General features: G+C 42.9%; 1 protein-coding gene across 5 annotated transcripts; it reads left to right on the top strand.

The window, feature by feature from the left end:
- The first annotated feature begins 1,318 nt into the window (after positions 1-1,318).
- Positions 1,319-18,381, top strand: Cd59 (CD59 molecule (CD59 blood group)). 5 transcript variants are annotated; one of them, XM_074044159.1, is made up of 4 exons: positions 1,319-1,458; positions 5,557-5,641; positions 7,640-7,741; positions 16,458-18,381. In XM_074044159.1, exons 2-4 carry the CDS (start codon positions 5,575-5,577, stop codon positions 16,667-16,669), a joined length of 381 nt encoding a protein of 126 aa, XP_073900260.1. In that variant the 5' UTR covers positions 1,319-1,458; positions 5,557-5,574; the 3' UTR covers positions 16,670-18,381. The 5 variants fall into 5 exon arrangements, with proteins under 5 accessions (XP_073900260.1, XP_073900246.1, XP_073900251.1 ...); XM_074044145.1 differs by having other exon boundaries at positions 1,330-1,463; XM_074044150.1 differs by having other exon boundaries at positions 1,407-1,546.
- The last annotated feature ends 3,398 nt before the right edge of the window (positions 18,382-21,779 follow it).

Raw genomic sequence — 21,779 nt, 5'->3', positions numbered from 1 at the left:
TTTTGAGGGGGAGGTGCAGCATAGGATTTTGAACTTTTTAGGCAGAAGCTCTATTGCTTCAGGCACATTCCCAGCCCTAAACTTTTGCTCTTTTAAACAATGTTTGTATAACCTTACTGCTTCGTATTTTCGCATTGAGATTTATGCATTTGGAGTTGTTTTTGGTTTGGGGTTCCAATCCCTTATTCTCCCATGCTTGGGGTTTTATGAAGGATTGTACAGAACTGGACAGTGGTTGAGCTCTGATGTGTTTTCTTGTCTTTAGATGGTGGGGTAGAGGCTTGATAGTATTCTCTTCTGCTTTTTATTCTCAGGGTGCTGGATTCTACCCTGTATTCCATTTAGGGCAGGAAGGCTTAGCTATTAAAGTTGCTACAGGTGTTAAACTGCAGCCTTGAAATTAACAGTAATCCCTCATGAGGATCAGTCATTGTTACTGTTACAGTGTCTTGGTTGTCTGTTGGAGAAAGGATGTATCTTAGTGGTTCTGAAGGGCTAACGGTAGTAGGGGTTGTGATGGGAAGGAGACAGAGGGAAAAGTCTAGTGGGTTATATGAGGTGAGAAGTTTATGTAGCAGGAAGGAATGGTAGTTTGGGTATGAGAAGGGGATGATTAAGAAGACTAGGTGTGATGAACAGAGTCAGTAAGTGTTGAAATGGGTGAGAAGGGGGGAAAACAAAAGAGAAAGTTGGACAGACAGACAGACAGATATGCACAACAAAACTACAAGACTGATCTGGGATTAGTTTAACTACTAACAGTATTCATAGTGAAGGAGGTGGGTGAACAGTAAAAGGGGAAATTAAGAGCTGGGGAGAGGTTCTGGTTGTTGTTTGGTGGAAAGAGTGAGTTGGGGAGGGTGACAGAAAGGTGGAGAAGAAGAGGTGGTTTAAGGTTAAAGACTGAAATGCAGGTTACAGGGCTCTCCTGTGATGATAGCCTAGAGTGGGAAGGGTGGAAGACAGGGCTTGAGAGAAAATTGGGGTGCGAGAATGTGTTGCTGCTGTTGGAGTACACAGCACAGAAGATATAGGTAGACAAATATAAATTCTACAACGCAGTCTTAACAGCGACAAACACAAATTTTACATTAAAGGATTGCAAATTTTCCAGTGCTCTTGAGAGCAACTTGTTCTCCTCCCAGTTCCTGACTTCAGTCCTTCAGTCCACTAGTCGGCAGTGTAATTGGATCCAGGGCTCTGGACCCGTGTGGGGGGGAGGGGGTGTTTGGAGATCTAAGCCGGGTCTCTGGTCAATTTCCCAGTCTCTGATTGTCACCTGTCGCAGCTTTCCCTTCCTCCCGCTCCCCAGTACTTACAGACTACGTGCTCCGAGCCGGCTTTTGCCAGGTGTCCTGACTGACAGAAGACTCCGGTGCCAGCAGTTCCTGGGAGGCCTTCACTGCGCAGAGTGCTGTTCCCCCACCCCAGGGAAGGTCCTTGTTCCCTGGAAGCCACGTGAGGCGCGTCAGCTTTTTCTCGTGGGGTTCCAGCAGCTGTCCTCGGGGAGAGGCACGGGGCACCCGTACGCCGTGCACCGCGCAAGGTTCTTGTAGTGCAGGTCCCCGCTTTGCTCCCGAGTGGAGGAGCTGGCGGCCGGCTCGGTGACGGGGACCGGGGACTCCCGCGGGCGGCGCTCGGTGGAAGCAGGCCTCCAGGCGCCCGCCGAGGGGCGAAGCGTGCAGCCTGCGGTCCGCTTGCAGGTGGCAGCGGGTCCCCGGCGCGAGTGGCAAGTTGCCGGGTGCTGCGGCGCGGGAGAACTCATCCGGGGAACTCGTCGGGGGAGGTGGGGGGTTGCTTCTGGCACCCGAGGATCAGGAGGGGTCGGCGCGGGTTTCTCCGGTGTTTCGGGGCGTGGGGTGGCGGGGAGCGGGGCAGAGGGGCGCATGGAGCCCACAGCCTGTGTGTGCGGGCAAGGGAAGCCGGAGGAGTGCAGCCACCCAGCCTGCAGGGGATCAGGGGCGGGGACCGGGACTGCCGACCTGCGAGCCCTTCTTTCATGTAGCTGCTTCTCTTTGTGCATTCCAGAGCTTGTATAACCTTGACTATTGCCTTACTCCCGTGATGAACGCTCCTGTTAATGAATTCATTAAGAGTCAAGTTCATTAGCCACCCAGAAAAAAATCTGTCCTTATGACCTAAGATTGGCTTAAAGTGTGTTCTGTAACTCCAATGGTATTTTCCAATAGACTCATCTGTCTTACCCTGTGACCTTCATTCAGAATGACTTTGGGCAGTTTCTAATAGTTAAGTCTAGCCTCAAAGGAGGAAGACATGCTGCTTACCTTCTTTGAGGATTACCTAGCAGTAGTGCATTCTTTGGAAGAATTAAAAATCCTTGGGAACAATAGCAGTATGGTTAGAATAGTGTCCAGGAATAAACCTACTGTTATTAATGAGTCCCGATATATTTAGAAAAGGCGGTTGTTGACAGCCTGTGGATGTGTCTTGTCAGTGGTGTTTGGTTTGGGTGAATTGGCAGTACTTCCATTACATCCACTTTTGTGTGTGTGTGTGTGTGTGTGTGTGTGTGTGTGTGTGTGTGTGTGTGTGTGTATGTGTGTGGTACTGGGGCTTTAACTCAGGGCCTTCACCTTGAACCACTCCACCAGCCCTATTGTGTGTGTGTGTGTGAAGGGTTTTTCCAGATAGGGTCTCATGTAACTATTTGCTAGGGCTGGTTTTGAACTGTGTCCTCCTGATCTCTACCTCCTAAGTAGCTAGGATTACAGGTGTGAGCCACTGGCTCCCAGCTCACCCACTATCTTATTTACACTTAACTTATTTATATATGTATATATATATATATATATATATATATATATATATTCATCATTTTTTAAAAACGATTATAGTAGAAGGTGTTTTTGACTAGGGCAAAGTTTCAAACCATGAGGTTGAGGGGTTTTTTAATTTTTGAAATTCTGAAATTTTATTTTGAAATTCAGATTTACCAAAAAATAGATGATATAGGACTACTAAACAGGAAAATTTGTAATATGTAGCTCTTCCTAATGTTTCTAATTATAAAAGTAATACTTGGTTCATCGTAGACTATTTGAGGGAAGGGTAGCAAAAAAGTAGAGGATGAGGAAGAAAAAAGTCATAATTAATCTTGTTTAATTTTAATTACCACCAGCACTGTTTAGGGCATTTATAAAATACTTTTAAGTCAGTTAGCGATTCCTTTTTCTGCACATATTACACGCACACTCCATATGACAGTATTGCTCCCGGAAACTCATGTTAGTAGCGGTTAACAAAGACTTGGTCTTCTTTCCATTCAGATAACCCAATCTTGGCATCAATACACTGGCCACTTCCTCCTCTGCCATCACAGCCTTTCTGTCGCCTTGACATAGAAGCAGCCCTGTCATTACTAGGCAGTCAAGCAAACCTGAAGCCAAGACTTGACATCCTCTATCCAACCCCGAAAGCTCAAGGCTGCCTTAGCTTTGGGGCCCAAGATCTTCCCTACTCATCCAGTCCAGAGTGTTTAGCTTGCTTTCTCATCTATTGTTACACTCTGTAGTGCTGCCCTCATTCCCTCCCTGCCCAGTTTCTTCCTCCTGACAACCTCACAACTTCTCAGTAATACCCATAGTGGCTTCTGCTTTTTGAGTGTCTTCTTTGGGCAAACATTGTGCTTTGCAGTACATAGAACTGTCCCCACATTTACTAAATGAAGAATGGAGGTCAGAGGTAACACACAGTAAATAAGTGCCCAAGCCAAAACTATTCAAGGCCTTGTTCAGAGGCCTTCTTACTAGACTAAGAAGCCTGTGCCCTGAACCAGCTTGTTGTTTTACTCCTGCCCATTGTTTCTACTGCACTTCATCACAAAACACTCCTGGGTAGAGGACCTGGGTGTTATCACAGTGTTATTTATGTCAGGGACCATCCCAAGGGAAGTCTCCGATACTAGCAGCCTTTGCCAGTCTGACACTTTTCCAGTGCCTAGCCTGAGTCAGGAGGGTACTCCCTTCCTGCTCTGATGGGGATACTGATACAGCAGCTCTTTTTAACTTTTAGGAAGTGTCTGAGTGCCTTGCCTGGCTGGGGATTTTTTTGTTTTGTTTTTGAAGAGTGGGGGATCAATGCCCTTCTCTCCTTGCTCATTTGCCACAGTTCCTCATGGACCTGAGCCCTGTCCAATCTGAGTCTGTAAGTCATCCTTTCTACCCAGAACTCCTCCTATGGGGTAACCAAACAAGAAGCTGGCATCATGCTGAGGGAAGGCTAGGCCCTGTTTGTCCTTAGCCACCACAGCCCCGCTACCACAAGACTCAATAGTTTCTTCTTTGGACAGTGCTTAAACACTGCCCTTGGTAGCTTCTCAATCTTGGGTCTTTTTTTTTTTTTTTTTCCTGTCAGTACTGGGGTTTGAACTCAGGGCCTCACGCTTGCTAGGCAGGCACTCTACACTTGAGCCACTCCCCCAGCCCTTTTTGTGTTGAATATTTTCAAGATAGAGTTGCTCTAGTTGGCTTTGAATTATGATCCTCCTGATAGCTGCCTCCCAAGCAGCTAGGGTTACAGGTGTGAGCCACCAGCACCCAGCCCGTCTTGGGTCTTGATCAACAGGTGACCTTCAATGATGTAGGAGATGAAGATTGTGTACCTGTCCAAGCCCTGGGGAGGACAGGTAGCTCATTCCACAGTGAGCCCCATCTGTCTGCTAGGTCTGAGACCTGGCTTGCAGGCTTCAGGCCTCAGGAGAATAGCACACACAACACTCAGGCTCAAGAAGCTATCATCTCCTTATGTCAGGGTGGGTCCAGGGGTGGAGGAGTGGGGCTGGAAGGCTTAGATCTGTTACCCGAGCTTTGCACTTAGGCGGGTTCAAAACCGCCCATGCCTTGGCTTCCTTATTAGCTGAAAAGAGGGTAGTGCTTATTGCTATACATCTAGTCATTTTTGCAATGAGAACTAATCTTTGAAGTTACCCAGAGCCTCTCTTTCCTTCCCCAAAGTGAACGAGGAGTGTCACCACCACACTTGGTAAGGTGGGGTGCCAGAGCCTATGCTGTCTGTACTGAGTGAATGCCTGCCAGTGCCTTCCAGAGGTCCTCCCTTTGGTCCCCTTCACTTAGTGACTCGGCCTGGGGAGAAGCCCTTCAGCTCAGCTAGCACCTTGTAGGGGCCAGTAGAGTATGAAATGCAGTTACCATCTTAATTAGTTTTTCTTGTGTTGATATTGGACTAAGTGACCCTTATGAGGAAGACAGTATTATTCCCACTGGAGCTTGTAGGGACTGAGTGCTTTGTAGGTAGGTTAGAGCTGGGGTGGAGTCTGAGTTTTCCTGACTGAGTCTGGTGAGCTTTGACCACCCCACAGCTGCCCATCTCACCAAGTGAGGTCTTGGGGCAGGAGGAGGGGGCTACACTGCCCTCCAGAGAGCAGCACCCTGTAGTCCTGGAAGCTCCCTACTCATTCTTGGTCATGGACTCCTGCCCATGTTTCTTGAGGCCCTTTCAGCCTTCTGATCTTGGTTTCAGAGATAACTAGCAGGCATTTCTTGGCCCATGACAATCCCTTTTGTCCCTTCCTTGCAGACTCTGTGGATAGGCACAATGAGAAGTACAGAAGAGTTCATCCTACTCCAGCTCCTGCTTATTCTGGCTGTCCTGTACTGCCCAGGTGAGTGGTCCAGTCTCTGGACATGGATGTGGACCATCTGGGCTGCATTGGCCATGACATTCCTTTCTCTTGGTTCTTTGGGAAACTAAACTGATGCCCTAGTCCCTCTTCCAGGACTGGCTTTGGTTCCTTTGCTTCCAGGTATTCCAGGTCTGGAGTTGTATGACAACTCCAGTGTTATGGCCTTGCCCTCCATGGGGCACCTTCCTGAATTACAGCCCATCTTGAGTTACAGGGCTGGTTTTTCTAGAGGGGAGGGAATGGCAGCTTAGATTTCACCCCTCCTGCCACCAGCTCCTTGAGAAGTCCAGTGGATGCTGTCCTTAGAGTGCTGAGTAGTCCCCTTCTAGGCCACTGTACTCAGAGCCTTCTGAGCTCAGTCCTTCCTCCTGGTGGCTTCTCGTGTGCTATAGTGATGATGATTCATAGTGACAGCTCAGAAAACTGCTCAGTAGACTAAGGATTTCTAGAGTGCTGTGCCCATTGCAAGTCCAAGTCCTGTACATGCATTTATTCACTAATCCTTATGCCAACCTAATAGGATTATTACAAATGGCAAGATTAAAGCCCAAAAGATTAAATAACTTTGAAAATCATACCCAGAAGTAGTATGTCAGAATGTGAGCCTAAGCTGGGAGCCAGTGGCTCACGCCTGTGATCCTAGCTACTCAGGAGGCAGAGATCAGGAGGATCACAGTTCAAAGCCAGCACAGGCAAATAGTTCCACAAGACCCTATCTTGAAAAAAAAAAAAAGAGAATGTGAATGTGAGCCCAGTCTAATGCCTGCATTCCTGCTTTTCACCTCTGCTCCACCTTTCCCCAGGACCACCCTTCCTTCCCACCCCTTTTCTGGGCACCCTTCCCCAGATTCCTGAAAGAAGTCATCTGAGTCTGAACTTTTTAACAATAGGATTACCCATGCTACTTTCTTTGCTTCATGCTTCATCGTAAGCTCCATTATTTTCTTTTGGGGGTGGATGGGAGGCAGGAAAGAGTAAGAAATACAATGAGCAATTAAAAAAAACAAAAAAACAGGTTTCTAGGTGTTGTGTGTTATACTGACTGCTTATTATGGACTTGGAACTCAGCCTAAACCTATCATTTAATCTCCTTCTAGCCATCCCATGAGGGGTCAGCGCTGTTGTGCCCATAAGGCAGTAGAGGAGACTGAGGCAAAGGAGTAACTTGCCTAAGGACACCTTTGAATATTCTTTCCCTTTTTGAGAAAAAAAAAGAATTCATGACTCTTGGGGCCATCAACTGCTGGGACAGGTCTGGAGTGCACATAGGCCTTCCTCAGAGAATTGGGGTGTGAAGCATGTGTACATGAACATACATAAGAGACTTCCTTTGCTGCTGCCCAAGACTCTGAGGAGCCTCTGGGGGAACTTCCATGACACAGATCAACATGTCATAGAAATGTCTATAGGCAGAAAATCACATTCGACTCTGTGTATTCCTACTGTGAGAGACATTGAGACTCTGAACAACTTCTTCCAGGGAAGGAACCAGGGGAAGAACAGCCTAGAAACTGGTATCCTGGAAGGTCAAACCCATTCCACCTGGCTAAGTAGTAGATAGAATACCCAACTGACTTATGACTTGTCTTTGGCCCCCATTTCCACCCCCCTGCAATTTGTACTGTTTCCTTCTCTTTCTCACTCAGGACAACTAGAAAAACATTTTGGTTAAATCAAGCTTGGGTTTTAGAACTAATGGCCTGGGTTTGAGTCTCAGCTGTTATTTAGCTGTGTGACTTTGGACATGCTATGTAGCATCTTCTCTTAGTTTTCTCTTGCAAATTGGGGATGAAATTTCTTGACCCTACCACTTACAACAATTCTCTAAAGAACTTAGCACATAGGTGCACAGACATGAATATGCTAGCTGTGGATATTTCTGTTCACCTAATGGAGGTGGTGAGCTCTGTTCTACTGCCAGGTGATTAAATTAGGGATGGTTTAACAGGTCCTGACATGCTTTCTTCCTGATTCTAGGTTTTAGCCTCACCTGCTACAATTGTCCTCACCCAACTATTGTCTGCAAGTCGAATGTTACCTGTACACCCAACCTTGATACATGTCTCATTGCCATGGCCGGTAAGAGCCTCCCTGTTCCCTGTCTCCTAAGTGCAATGAGGGATGAGAGCCTGGGAAACTTGTGCTTTTCCAATTCTCACTCAACTTGTAATCAACAGCTAAGAGCTACCATTTATTAGCTATGTACTTTCCATACATTTTTGAAATTTAAAGCCTCTCATCTACCTCTCAGGGTGATCTTTTCTTCCTATATGAAATGAGAAAACGTAGGCTCAGATTAAGCAATGGACTAAGGTTGAGTAGCCAATTCCAAAACTTGTGCTTTTAAACTCTGACACTATGCTACCTCCCAAACTTCTGAGAGTCTTCTGTGTGCCAGGGCCTGAACTAGGTCTGGAGGTACAAAGATGAAGAAAGGACATGTATAAAAATTATAGCAAAGTCCTATTTGGCTGTCTCAAGTGACTCTTCATATCTCTGTCTCATTCTGTGGGACATCTAGTACCTACTGAGTCCTGAGGGGATTCAGAAGACATAGAAAGGTAGTCTGGAAGAGGCAACAGTAGGTACTAAGGTGAGGTGGCCTCAGAGAGCAAGGTACTCATGAACATGGGGTAGGAAGTGCTAACATGTACAAATCCTGCCTAATCTGCATTTTCCAAATTGACTAAACTATGGAATCTCTATCTCCATGAATTCTGTTAAGATAGCTTAGGAAATGGTAGATAGAGGAAAGAAACCAGCAAAGACATGCCTTCTGTTTTTTACTGATTATGGCCCTGGGTAATTTGTGATACTGGTAAGGAACGGCAGTTTCAGAGTGGTCTTTGGTTCACAAGATAAAACGCCAGACTTCCATTTCTAAGAGCTAAAATGAAAACACTCTTTAAGTTTATTTCATTCTTACACTCCCTACCACAAATTTTTCCCAATGTCAATAGTAAGGAATAGTGACCATGTCAGATACTCACAAAAGGCTTAGGGAGACCCATAGGTTCAGCAAAATCTGCAAGAGAGAAGATTAATTTCCCTCAAAAGGAGAAGACTAACTAGAGTTATCCTGTGTAAAAACCAGGGGTATCTAATAATTTTGATATACATTCCTGAAATTAGCTAAAATTCCAAGCCCTAAATGCAAAGTCCTTGGTTTAGTAATGAGCCAACCTCCATCTTCAGTGAAAGCCATGTTAATTCACAGGTAGCGTAGAAAGTGTAGTGGTGCCCCTGCAGAGAGCACAGTCATTCCCTCCACAAATATTCAATCACTAGTTACGTAGCAGCACAAAAGACCCAATTTTTTACCTTGCTCATTTGTGTCTCTTGGCCCCCTCACTGTAAAGAATATAATTTCCAAATGAGAAAAGAAAGATATTGAATGACTATCAGAATAGCAGTTAGGAGCTCTGTCCTCTGTCCTACCATCAGCCAGGTCTCTTACCTGTGTTTTAGCTATGTATATTAGGCAGTAGAGGTGGGAAGGAGAGGGAAGTAGACCAATACCAAGATCTTTTTATTACCTCTTAAATCCCATATTTTCTTAACTAAATTGTTAAGCTTTTAAAAACGGCTAATGTAAACAACAATGAAGATACCTATTAGAATGGCCAAATCTAAACCACGGCCATCAGATGTTGGCCAAGATGTGGAGCAATAGAAACTCTCATCCGTTGCTAGTGGGAGTGCCAAATGGTATGGCCACCTGGATGATAGTGTGACAGTTTCTTACAAAGCTAAACATACTCTTACCATATATATGATTTGGCAGTCACATTCTTTAACATTTACCCAAATGAGTTCAAAACTTACGTCTGCATAAAAAAATGCACATGGAGGTTTATAGCAGCTTAATTGATAATTGCCAAAACTTGGATGCAACCAAGATATCTTCAAAAGGTGAATGGGTAAACTGTACATCCTATAATGGAATTTTATTCAGCATTGTAAAGAAGTGAGTTATTAAGTCATGGGAAGATGTAGAAAAAACATAAATAAATACATACTATTAAATGAAGAAAGCCATTCTGAAAATATACTATGTAATTCCAACTACATGACATTCTGAACTGGTGGAGTGGCTCAAGTGGTAGAGTGCCTGACTAGCAAGCATGAGGACCTGAGTTCAAACCCCAGTACTATAAAAAAAAAAAGTCCAACTATATGACATTCTGGAGAGGACAAAAATATGGAGACAATAAAAAGTGGTGGCCAGGGTTAAAGGTGAACAGAAAGAGCAATAGGAAGAGCATAGAATATTTTTAAGGCAGGGAACTATCAAGGTGGATACATGTCAGTATACATTTGGCACAACCCATAGAATGTGTGCAGTGGTGTAGGTGTTTTTTGTTGTCTGCCCCAAGGTCCATCTTTTGGGGGCTGGGTCTTCAGTGTGAAAATGCTTAAGAGGTAGAACTTGTTTTTATTTTGAGGCAAAGTCTCACTACACAACCCAGACTAGCTTTGAACTTTCGATCCTCCTGCCTCAGCCTCCTGAATGCTAGCATAACAAGCCTGTGTCTCTGTACCTTGCTGGAAGGTGGAACCTTTGAGAAGTGGGGTCTAGTTGGGGGAGAAGGGATTCCTTTAGTAAGACAGGTAAAGTTCTCAGAAGGAATCAAAGTAGTTTTTATGTGACCCCTCAATAGTTCTGGGAGAGGTTTCATATAAATAAGTCTAAGCCTGACCTATTCGGCTCTCTCTGATTTCTTGTTTTGAGATGTGATCCTACCTTCCACATGTGTCCCCACCATGATGTGACTGATGCCATCTACCTTTTTGTACCTCAGCAAAGGCCCAAACAATGAGGCTGCCCAATCTTGGACTTTGAATCTCCAGAAGTATGAACTAAATCAACTTCTTTTCTTATAAAGTTAGCCCATGTTAGGCATTTTGTTGTAGTTGTGAAAAACAGACTGATATACAATATATAACACTAATATAAATTAGGAACTTTGGGTGATAATGATGAGTCTGTGTATATTTATCAGTTATAACAAATAGTACAACTTTAACTTTTCCTAAAATAAAAAGTGTCTCCTATTTTTTGGTTTACTTTTTTGGCAGTATTAGGGTTTGAACTCAAGGCATCAAGCTTGCTAGGCTGATGTTCTACCACTTGAGCCACTCCACCAGCCTGTCTTCTGTTTTTTAAAGAAAAACTGGTAGAACACTAGGTATGTTGTTAATAGTGGAGAGGTTCCTGCTCAATTTTTCTGTGAACCTAAAACTGCTCATATATATATTTTTTTCTATTCTCTATGAGAAGAAAAAATGTTTGAGATTCACATTATCTTTAAATATAGCATTAAATATTTAAAGATAATGTGACCATATATGTGTGTATGTGTGGAGGGGGCGCTGTTTTCTCGCTCCCTCCCTTGTCGGAGTGAGCTTTCTCCCTCACTCCTGGTTATTACTGAACTTAATTGGGCTTAACTGGGGGCAACTGGAGATTCAGAAAAGACACAGGATAGACAGACAGACAGAAAGTGGGGTCAAGTATGTTGGGTGCTCGGGTGGAGATGCCCAACCCTCATTGCTTCTTTTCTCTATCTTTTTCTTTAAGGCCTTACTCCTTGCAGTTCTTTAAAACTTTGCTTTTAAAGTCTTCTTTAAAACCTTGCTTAAAACCTCTTTTGTTAGACTCTCACTGTCCCATGTTTTCTCTTAGCTTATCTTTTGCTTTATCACTCTTTTGGTCTTTTGCCCCCAGGCTTGCAGCTTTTCTTTAGCACTCCTTAACTGTCTTAAAGCTTCCGTGCTCAGACTTGCAGTCTTGGTCCTCTATCTTGCACTGTCCCATGTTCTCTTTGGCTTTTCTTTAGCCTTCGAAAACCTACGTTAAAGTTCTTGGTGCAAACTTTCTATCAACCCCTCTTTAGCCATTCTTTTCCCTTCAGCAATTTCCCTTTAGTAATTCTTTTCCCTTCAGTAATTCTTTTACCCCTCCAAAAGCTTCCCACACTAAAAAGCCCAAAGCAGAAAAACCCAAGCCAAAGCCCAAAATAAAAGTCAAAGGCAAAAAGCAAAGCCTCAAGCCCTCCTCAGCAGGCCTTTTATAAACCATGGCAAATGGGGTGGAGCAGAGACACAAACCTGCATTCCTGCTTCTCTGAACACAAACACCTTAGGAGAAACAACTGTTCTGCTTCCTGAGCTGTGCCAATCTGGGAAAAGCAGGTGAGCCGCATCTCACCTTGCTTGTGTCCAGTTCTCATAGGCTTTAATCCACTCCCCACATATGTGTATATATACATACGCACATATATGTTTAAAGTAATGTGAATTGCAAACATTTTCTTCTCATGAACATAAGCCCCAGAACATTCATCTGATAACCAGCAGTTCTCAAAATACAGTTTGCCAGTGGGTTTCACTCCAGGGATTCAACCAACCATGGGTCAAAAATATTTTTAAAATATTTTGTGTGTATCAAACACGTAAAGATTATTTTTCCTTGTCATTATTCCCTAAACAATACGGTTCACATAGTGTTTACATTATGTTAGGTATAATAAGCAGTCATTTAGCATATACAGGCGAATACATAGGTTATATGCAAATACTATACCATTTAAGGAACCTAAGGGACTTAAGCATCCTCAGATTTTGGTGTCCTTGAGAGGTTCTGGCGCCAATTCCCTGTGGATACCAAGGGATCACTTTACAGATATTATGGCCTTACGGTAAAGCAGATATTAACAGATCCCCTAATCCCTCTCCAGCTCTGACTAAGGTCAGTCTGGCGGAGGCAGAGCGAACTGTCTAAAACCTGAGTCAAAGACCAGGCATCACAAGGGGAAATCACTTCAGCCAGTTTTCCCCAGCTGTGAAACGGGAATACTTACCTCCAGGGTCATTGGGCAGTTACAAAAGACAGTAAGAGTGCTGTGTAAAGTCTAGAAGAGAAACAGCTGTTGGTGCTAACTCATCCATCATTTCTTGGCCTCTCAGCAGTGGACAGCATAGTGAATGGACTTAAGAGTCTCGGGGGAGCCTCTGATGATGGTGCCAAATGGCCACTGTGTGATGATGGCATTGTGAATAAGGACCACACTTGGGGTGGTGTAGGACAGTCTGAGACTGTTGCTTTAGGCAGATTCGAGCGAAGTCTTTAAAAACAATGTGGAGGATCTGCCAAGCAGGAGAGAACCTCCATGATTCTGATAGAACCCACTTTTTTGTGGGGGGGCAGTGATTGTGATGCTGGCTTTGGTGGTCATTCAAATAATCATAAGTGGCGTTCAAATGCCATAATTCAAGTAAAGTGCTTGGAACACTGCAGGATGCACAGTAGGTGATTAATTGGTAGCAATTACTAATAAATTACTCTGTTTACGCCAAGCTGTTAGGCTCCCCTCATTCAAATTATGGTAGCTTTGATACTTTTACTTGTTATTATTTTGCTTGTTACTATTACATAAAGCAGTCACTTGTCCTCCAGAACAGCAGCCTCTGGTCCAATACCAGTAACAACCTTCCTGAGGAAGAGAGGGCAGGACAGTTTATACCTGAGTTATGAACTTAGAAGTGTTTTGCTCCAAGCTTTGAATGGGATCGTTTAAATTAGTCACAAGCCTTAAATAAGGAAATAGATGTCTATACTTTTTTCTTTCCAGCACAGAAAAAATTATCTCAGGGCAAGCACTGTCCTTCTTGTATCTGTGTGTCCCTAATATCTAGCACAGGGCCTGGCACATGGACACTCAGTTATTTGGGGACAGGAAAATGTACCTTAACATCTCTTTCAACTAATATGTTTTTATTCAACATGCTTTTTATGAATATTAGAAAAATCACTATAAGATCCTTGGCATATGTATGTCTGCCCTTATTTTTCTATATGCTTAAGCATATTATTCTAAAAATGGGACCATAGTGGTATGTTCTTGTGGAAACTGTTCCTATATTACTGAATGATTCTTAAACAAAACTTAAAAATCTTTAAAATAAAAAAGTCATCCATATGACTTTTTTTAAAAAATCTCAAATCATGTGGAAACATGAATGAAGGGTATTCTATGATGATAATATATAATCTTTCTGGAGAAAAATTACTTTGTTTACTCTATACATAAACACTTTGTTTACACGTACTCTTCTGCATCTAGGGTTTTTATTGTTGCTGTTGAGTTATAATTTACACACCAGAAAATTATTTACATTTTAAAGTGTACAATTCTGTAGCTCCTAGTATACCACAAGGTTGTAACAGTATCACCACTATTCAATTCTAGGACATTTTTTTCACTCCCAAAAGAACCCCCTTATCTTTTAGCAGTCAGTCTCCATTCCTCCTTTCCATATTCCCTGGCAGCTCCTTAATCTTTTTGCTTTCATGAATTTGCCTATTCTGAGCACATCATATAAACTGAACCATACAGTATCCTGGTCCATTGTGACTGGCTTCTTTCATTAAGTTTAATGTTTTACAGGTTCACTCATGCTGTAGCAAGTATCAATTATTTGAATTAAATACAAGCAAGTATTTAATTCCTTGTTATGAACAAATAATAATCCATTATAGGGTTTATTTATCCATTTACAATTCGATGAGCAGTTGGTTTGTTTCCACTTTTAGCTATTTTGGATAATGCTACTATGAACATTTTTGCACAAGCTTTTTTGTGTGTGTGTATCTCAGTTTTGTATACCAGGGAGTAGAATTGCTTGTTCATATGGTAACTGTGTTTTTAAGTTTTTTGAGGAACTGCCAAACTTTTCCAAGTTATCCATACCATTTCCTCCTCCCTCCAGCAATGTTTGAGTGTTCCAGTTTTTCTGCTTCTTTGCCAACATTTGCTATTTTTCCATTTTCTTGATCTTAGTCCTCCTGGTAGGTGGGCATGAGGGCTATCGCACAATTTTGATTTTCCTGATGACTAATGAGATTGATAATCCTCTCAAAGTGTTTTTTGCCCATTTGAATGAGAAATGTCTATTCAAACATTGTGCCCATATTTTATTTGGGATATTTATCTTTTTGTTATGGAATTAGAAATATAGCTGGGTGCTGGTGGCTCACACCTGTAATTCTAGCTACAGCAAAAGCAGAGATTAGGAGGATTGTGGTTTGAAGCCAGCCCCAGGAAATGGTTCAGCAGACCCTATCTCAAAAATATTCAACACAAAACAGGGCCAGTGGAATGCCTCAAATGGTAGAGCATGAGGCCCTGAGTTCAAATCCTAATACTTCAAAAAGAAGGGAAGGAGGGAAGGAAAAGGAAAAAAAGAAAGAAAGAAATATATTATAAAGCTGGGTGTGGTGGTACATAACTGTAATCCTTGCACCCATGAGGTGTAGGCAGGAGGATTTCGACTTTGAAGCCAGCCTAGGCTAACATAGTAAGAGCCTGTCTCCCTCCCCACCCAAAAGAATATTTTATATATTCTGGATGCTAAGCTCTTAACATAATATTTACAAACATTTTCTTCCTTTCTGTTGGTTGTCTTTATTTTTTTAATATGTCCTTTAAAGCACACAAGTTTTAAATTTTACCAAAGTCCAATTTATCTATTTTTCTGCATCTTTTATGTATGTATGTATGTATTTATTTATTTTGGTGGGGCTGGGGTTTGAATTTAGGACTATGTGCTTGCAAAGCAGATGCTCTACCACTTGAGCCATACCTTCAGTCCATTTTCCTCTGGTTATTTTGGACATGGGGTGGGGGGGTCTCTTGAACTGTTTGCCCAAGCTGGCCTTGACCACGATCTTCCCAATCTCAGCCTCTCAAGTAGCTAGGATTACAGATATGCACCCAGCATCATGTAATCTTTATGTACTTCTTGTAAGCTTCTTCTGTGAAGCTGGTTTCCTGCAAGTGATGGCTCAAGGCCATTGAGTACCAGCAATTACTATGTGCAGATACCTTCCCCCGCAGGACCTTCAGTAGAGGCATTTCTACCAATGAGCCACTAATCAGTTTCCCCCACAGACCATCCTCCTCCTTCAGGCACAGCCTCTTCGAGCTCCCTGGGTCTTGTGTCAGAGAACATCTCCCCCAGGTAGATAATCATGACGGTAACTGGAGGGAGACAGTGGCTCCAGCTTTTAGCAGGAGCCGGAGGCTAGTTGTTTCTTATTTTGTTTTTTAAACTCAGGCTCTTTCTAGGCCTGTACTTAAAGGCATCATTGCTTATCTGCATGGATTTCCATTGCAAGCAATTTTTCCATAATTTCTTCAAACACTTTTTTTTTTTTTTTTTGAGACAGGGTCTTGCTCTGTAGCCCAGACTTACCTTAAACTCATTATGTAACCCAGGCTGACCTTGAACTCACATCCTCCTGCCCCTGCCTTCCTGGTCAAATACTTTAATTAACATTGTTTACTTTTTTAGCTTCTTGCTGTACAGATAGCACTGCAGTGACCATTCTTGAGCATTTCAATGCTTTCACAATTAACTTCATGGTAAACTCTAAAAATGGAATGCTGAGTCAAAGGAAGTATGTGTTGAAAATCTTGGCTGATCATACCAAATTTCTCTCCTAAACAATAGTATAAATAAATGCCTGTTGCCTCCCCCCCGCCAGTTGTCATCCCCCCTCAACTATACAGGCTCTGATGAGACTTGGGTTTTATGGAAAAGTTCCATCTACACATTTATCATTTTAATTGTGCTCCTTTACAAGCCAGCTGGCATGACTACTCTTGCTCAGACATCTTTCCTTCCACAGGGTAAGTTCGACAAAGTAGAATGGAAGATTCAGCAGCAGCTGCAGACCTTTAGCCATATGACTTCTTACCCTACGTCTCTCTTTCTCTCTCTCTCTCCACAGAATCTCGAGTCTATCGCATGTGTTGGAGGTTTTCGAGCTGTGACACCACCTTCATTTTGAACAGACTAGATGAGCGAGCAGTCCAGTACAAATGCTGCCAGGAGGATATGTGTAACGGTGAAATTAGTGGCGAAAGGGCAGCCCCCTTGTCAGGGAAGACTCTGCTGCTGGCAACCCCGTTTCTGGCCGCAATCTGGAACCTTTGTCTCTAAGTCAACCTCAGGAGGGATTGTCCTAAGCTCCTCCCATCTGTATCTGCCCCATTTCTGTGCTGCTGCTCCTGCTTCTGCAGTACACCAAAGCCTTCTTTATTTTCCTCCTGGATCCTGTCAGGAAAGAATAAAATTAGTGTGATCACTTTGGATAAGAGAAGGGGATCTGGGAGACTTGGAAGACCAGTGCTATGCAGAGGGAAGGCCCATTTGAGGGAGAAGTTTAAGAGAGAAGGGCATGTGGCTAGAAGAGGTTACCTGCTTTTCTGCTCCATGGAGGGTCAGCTTTGCAGTGACAACTTAAGTGGGTTCTTGGCAACCCTCAGGTATCTCCTTCTGTTGCTTTGAATGTAGTTAAAATAGTATGATGCTCAGGTGAGTGGGCCACTGGGATTCTTTTCAGCATTCTCTGTCACATAAAAGACTTTCATAAACTTCACAACTCCTGCATTTCAGGTGTGGGCTGTCAGCTAGGAGCAATAAGATACTTTTTTAAAATAGTGCTGGGGATCAAACCCAGGGCCTTCCTTGAGTACACGAAACAAGAACTCTACCACTGAGCCTCACCCAGCCCAAGCAGTGAGATTCTTAACACAGAGTGACTGGGATCACTATTCTGTGCTCAGCTGGAGGGCGTGTAGCTTTCCAGATGGCAGGCATAGAAATGCAAGTTCTGTCTTTATAGAGCTATCAGTGGCCAAAATTTGGGTCTTTAAATTTTGGATGGGTTTTGCTATCTTTCACTAGGAAATTTTAATTGCCTAAATTGAATGGCGTGTTAAAGCTTTCTTTTCTTGAGTAAAAAAAACGGACATATTGACTTTGCTACACAAAATTAAAGAATGAACATTTTATGCCATGAGAACAGGGAGTATTTTATGTTACTAGTAGGAAGACCCTTTGTGTGTTTGTGAGTGTGTCCACAGAATGAATGCAGGGGAACCAGCCTTTGGGGCTACCATTTGGGGTGTTCGAATGTTGTTATTAGTAGCAACAGATCTGCTAGCATATTTGACCAGCCTACATTCACCTTGTTGACTCCTAGCTGTTTCAGTATGAATTGTGTATGTTTATAAGGTCTATTAACATAGTCACAAATGTTGAAGCTTTTGGAACTCTGCCTCCTTCCTAAAAAAAGAGCAAAAGAGCTGGGCACTGGTGGCTCACACCTATAATCCTAAGTATTCAGGAGGCAGAGATAAGATTGTGGTCCAGAGTCAGCCTGGGCAAACAGTTCGTGAGATCCTATCTTGAAAAAAACCCATCACTACAAAGGGGCTGAAGGAGTGGCTCAAGTTGCAAAGCGCCTGCCTAGCAAGCAGAAGGCCCTGGGTTCAAATCCCAGTGTGCCAAAAAAGAAAAGAAAAAGCAAAAAGTGAGTGCTGCTGAAAAATTCTTAAGATCTGGTAGACTTAACCACATCTGTATTCTCATGATCTTGGCTGTATTTAATAGAATAGCCTGATTTTTGCAAATGAGAATTTTTGTTTTTTTGAGGAGGGTCTTGCTATATAGCCCAGGCTGGCATCAAACTTATCATCCTCCTGCCTTAAGCCTCCTGAGTGCTAGGATTATAGATGTGCACTCCCATACCTGACTTGAAAAAAAAAAACCTCTTGATTAACTAATCTGTTACACAAATCAAATGTATTATGTAATCTCTTAGACAACAGTAATGATGCTTTTCTGAAAATAAAATCTAATCAAATGGATGAGTGTGGTTATTGATACAGAAAGACAATAGCATATACAGTGTGCTCAACATAGCAACTGAAAGAAGTATCAATTTTCATATCTTAATGTCATTACCTTAACAGAGAGAAAGACACTTCCTCATTACCACCTCATGTTGCCTTTCCTGGTCTGGGTTCTCTTTTGGCTCAGTTTTCCTTCCATCATTCTCTGTTCTAGGACACATTACAACTCTTTGCTCAACAGGATTTTTTTCTGCCTGAGGAAGTATTGACCATGTCCACAGCCACTGGCTGAGGAAAGCACCTCATTTTTTAGGACTTTTTTTTTTTTTGGCAGCACTGGGGTTTGAACTCAGGGCCTCATGCTTGCTAAGCAGGTGCTCTGACTGCTTGAGCCACTCCACCAGCCCTTTTGTAGTGACGGTATTTTCAAGATAGGGTCTCGGGAACTTTGAACCTTGATTCTCCTGATCTCTACCTCCTGAGTAGTTAGGATTACAGTCGTGAGCCACCAGTGCCCTGTTTATATGACTTCTAAGGAACAAGAATTGATGTTGAGTCCCTCACAGCAGAAAATGCACTTTTTTGGAACTTTCGGGGGAAATGCATCCAGACTCCAAAAAGCCAGGGGTTGGGCAGTTACAGAAGTCTCTTTCAAGATTCAGATTCCAGTACAAAACTGACTGGCCACTATCTTGGGTCGTGCCTCCATTTCTTGGCCAAAGTACATTGGGGGAAATGTAGATCTTTAAAGCAGAATCTAGCTGCTACTAGATGGAGAGGGGAATGCTGACAAGTTACAATCAGCAAGGGCCAGATGAATGGCTGTAAGCCTCGAGGTTTCTTTCAGCAAAAAGTTGCTCATATCACAGAGTGGGGTGCCTGAAACCAAAGAATTACTGGACTTGAAGTTGTGGGTGTATTGCTCTTGTATCCTCACAGTTGGTCCCATGATTAAATATTATGCTGTGTCCTAATAACACAAGAGCTTGTTTTTCTACATGTTTTGAACTTTGAGCCTCCTGAGAGACTGGGTCATCTTCATACATCTTGATTCTCAGCACAGCAGATGATTTCTCTTACACAAGGTAATTCCTTTATCAGTGTTCAAAGCCAGTGTTCAAATTAGATCATGCTGGCTTCCGTTGCTTGCAACAGATCTGAATGGATGCTAATGTTTTCTCACTAAACCTTCTTGTGATGAGAAGGCAGAGCTATCCTGAGGCCAAACTCACCTCACTGTGATGTGGCCAACTTTCTAGTGCAGGGCTCCAAGCGTGTTTTACATACATTTTCACCTGCACTGTCACCTCATTTTGCATAAGAAGAAACTGCATCAGGAGAAGTTACCTGAATAGCTCAAGGCCACCAGGGCAATAAAATGACAAGATTCATACTCTGTTCCTCAGTTCAGCCACTCTACTACCCTGCCTATTGCCCACTGTCTTTAATGTGCTCCAGGCTGACTTTGGAAGGAAGGAAGCCTGAAATATTACCCTGGAGTTTTTTGTGAATTGCAAAAAATCAATTCCTGCCTTTCCTTTAAAAAAGAAAACATTGGCAGGTGTGGTGGAACACTCCTGCAATTTTAGCACTGGGGAGGCTGAGGCAGGAGAATCACAAGTTCAAGGCCAGGCTGGGCTGCAGAAGAGAGATCCTTTCTCAAAATAAGAAAAAGGAAAACATTAAGTGCGATTTTTTGTTTTTCGTTTTTATAAAAAGCTCACAGGTGGTGTAAGCTTTACAGCACCTCATCAGGCCTTTCTGGAAACAAGATCATTTCAAAACACTGCCATAATTTGTTCTTATTGCTCATTGCTTCTCCTAGATATTTCATGATAGCAGCAAGTAAGTGTGTAGGTTTAGTAGTTAGGGACTTGGGTTAAATTCTGTCTCACCGATTGGCTAAAAACCATAGTTTTTATGATTAAAAACATAGTTTTTTTTTTCTTTAACCTTTCTAGCTTAGACTTTTTGCACCTATCTTAAGAATTGTGAGGCTTGGAGGGAATGAATGCATTTGTAAAGGCTGTAGCAGGTAGGATGCAGGCTATTAAAAAAGCTGTGGATGCTGTGCTTTGGATCTTCAATGTCCTCCAAAGCTCATGTGTTGAAGACTTTTCTGTAGCTGATTGTGCTCTTAGGAGAGGGTGGAACCTTTTTAGGAGGTGGGGCCTAGTGGAAGGAAGTTAGAGGGCATGCCTCTGAAGGGGATATTGGGACAGACCCTGGCCCCTTCCTCTCTCTGCTTCCTGGCTGCCATGAAGTGAGCAGCTTTGCCGTGCTGTGCACTTTCTGCCATGATGTTCTACCGTAGGCCCAAAAGCAGTGGAGCCAGCTGACCATGGGCTGGAACCTCTGAAACCATGAGCCACAATATATTTTTCCTTCTTGTAAGTTTATCTCAGACATTTTGTCACAGTAACAGAAAGCTGTTATACTGTGTTAAGACCACAGGAATCTAAGACCTACAGTCAACCATACTGCATTTATCCCACTGACTAAGTGGAAACTAACTAGAGGTCTCCTTTTCAAATTATGTATATTGCCCAGTGTGAAATTTTATAATAGATAATACTATTTAGCTAAACTAAAGCTTCTTGTTCACACACTCAAAATTATTTGTGGGTAAGATTAATGACCACATGAGTTCTTTAATTTCTAGGTGGGTGCCTACAATGGCCTATTGGAGGTGAGGATGTTCTCCCTTTCCCAAACTAGGAGACTCAAGCAACCTTGACTGTGGAGTGAGGCACTTCCTTTCTGTGATCAACTTCCTTAGGGTATTGCCATTCTTGGTTACGTGTTAGCTAGCACCAATGTGCCACTCCTATATAATCTGATCTGGGCACATGCTGGCTCTACTAACTTTATCTAATCTGGCTGTGGGTTTATAGACAGGTCAATTTGGAAACCTAAACTGTGGACACAATAGTATGGTGGTGGCCCTGATTGGCTTAGGTCGCTCTCATGTTGGTGTGATCTAGTGCTGTGGCCAGAACTGGAACTTTGAGCTCTATTTCATAAAGTCTACTTGTATGGACCTATTAAGACCTGACACAGAATAATTTTTCAGCAGGAAGTGTAACACTCACAAATCAAAAGTTTATTTGGTGCCTGGCACTACTCTAAGCATTATAGGTAAACCCACTCACTTAATTTTCTCAATATGAATAGTACTGTGTTGTCTATACCCAAGCCCATCAGAGAGTTTGCAGATTACAGATAACACCCTATTTCATGGATTGGAGCTATAGGGTTTATGAAGTTCTGCTCTCAGATTCGTAAGGTCTGATCTACTATAACACTTTCTGTCTGTTCCTGTTCCTTGAACAAGTTTGAGAAAGTTTTTGTTTCTTGAGACCAAAGCTCCCTGACTGAATCAACACTAGAGAGAAGGGATAACAGAACTGCTA

The sequence above is a fragment of the Castor canadensis genome, chromosome 1, assembly GCF_047511655.1.
Source record: "Castor canadensis chromosome 1, mCasCan1.hap1v2, whole genome shotgun sequence".
NCBI lineage: Eukaryota > Metazoa > Chordata > Mammalia > Rodentia > Castoridae > Castor > Castor canadensis.
The sequence above is the reverse complement of the archived record's forward strand: the minus strand, read 5'-3'. Positions and strand labels throughout refer to the sequence as shown.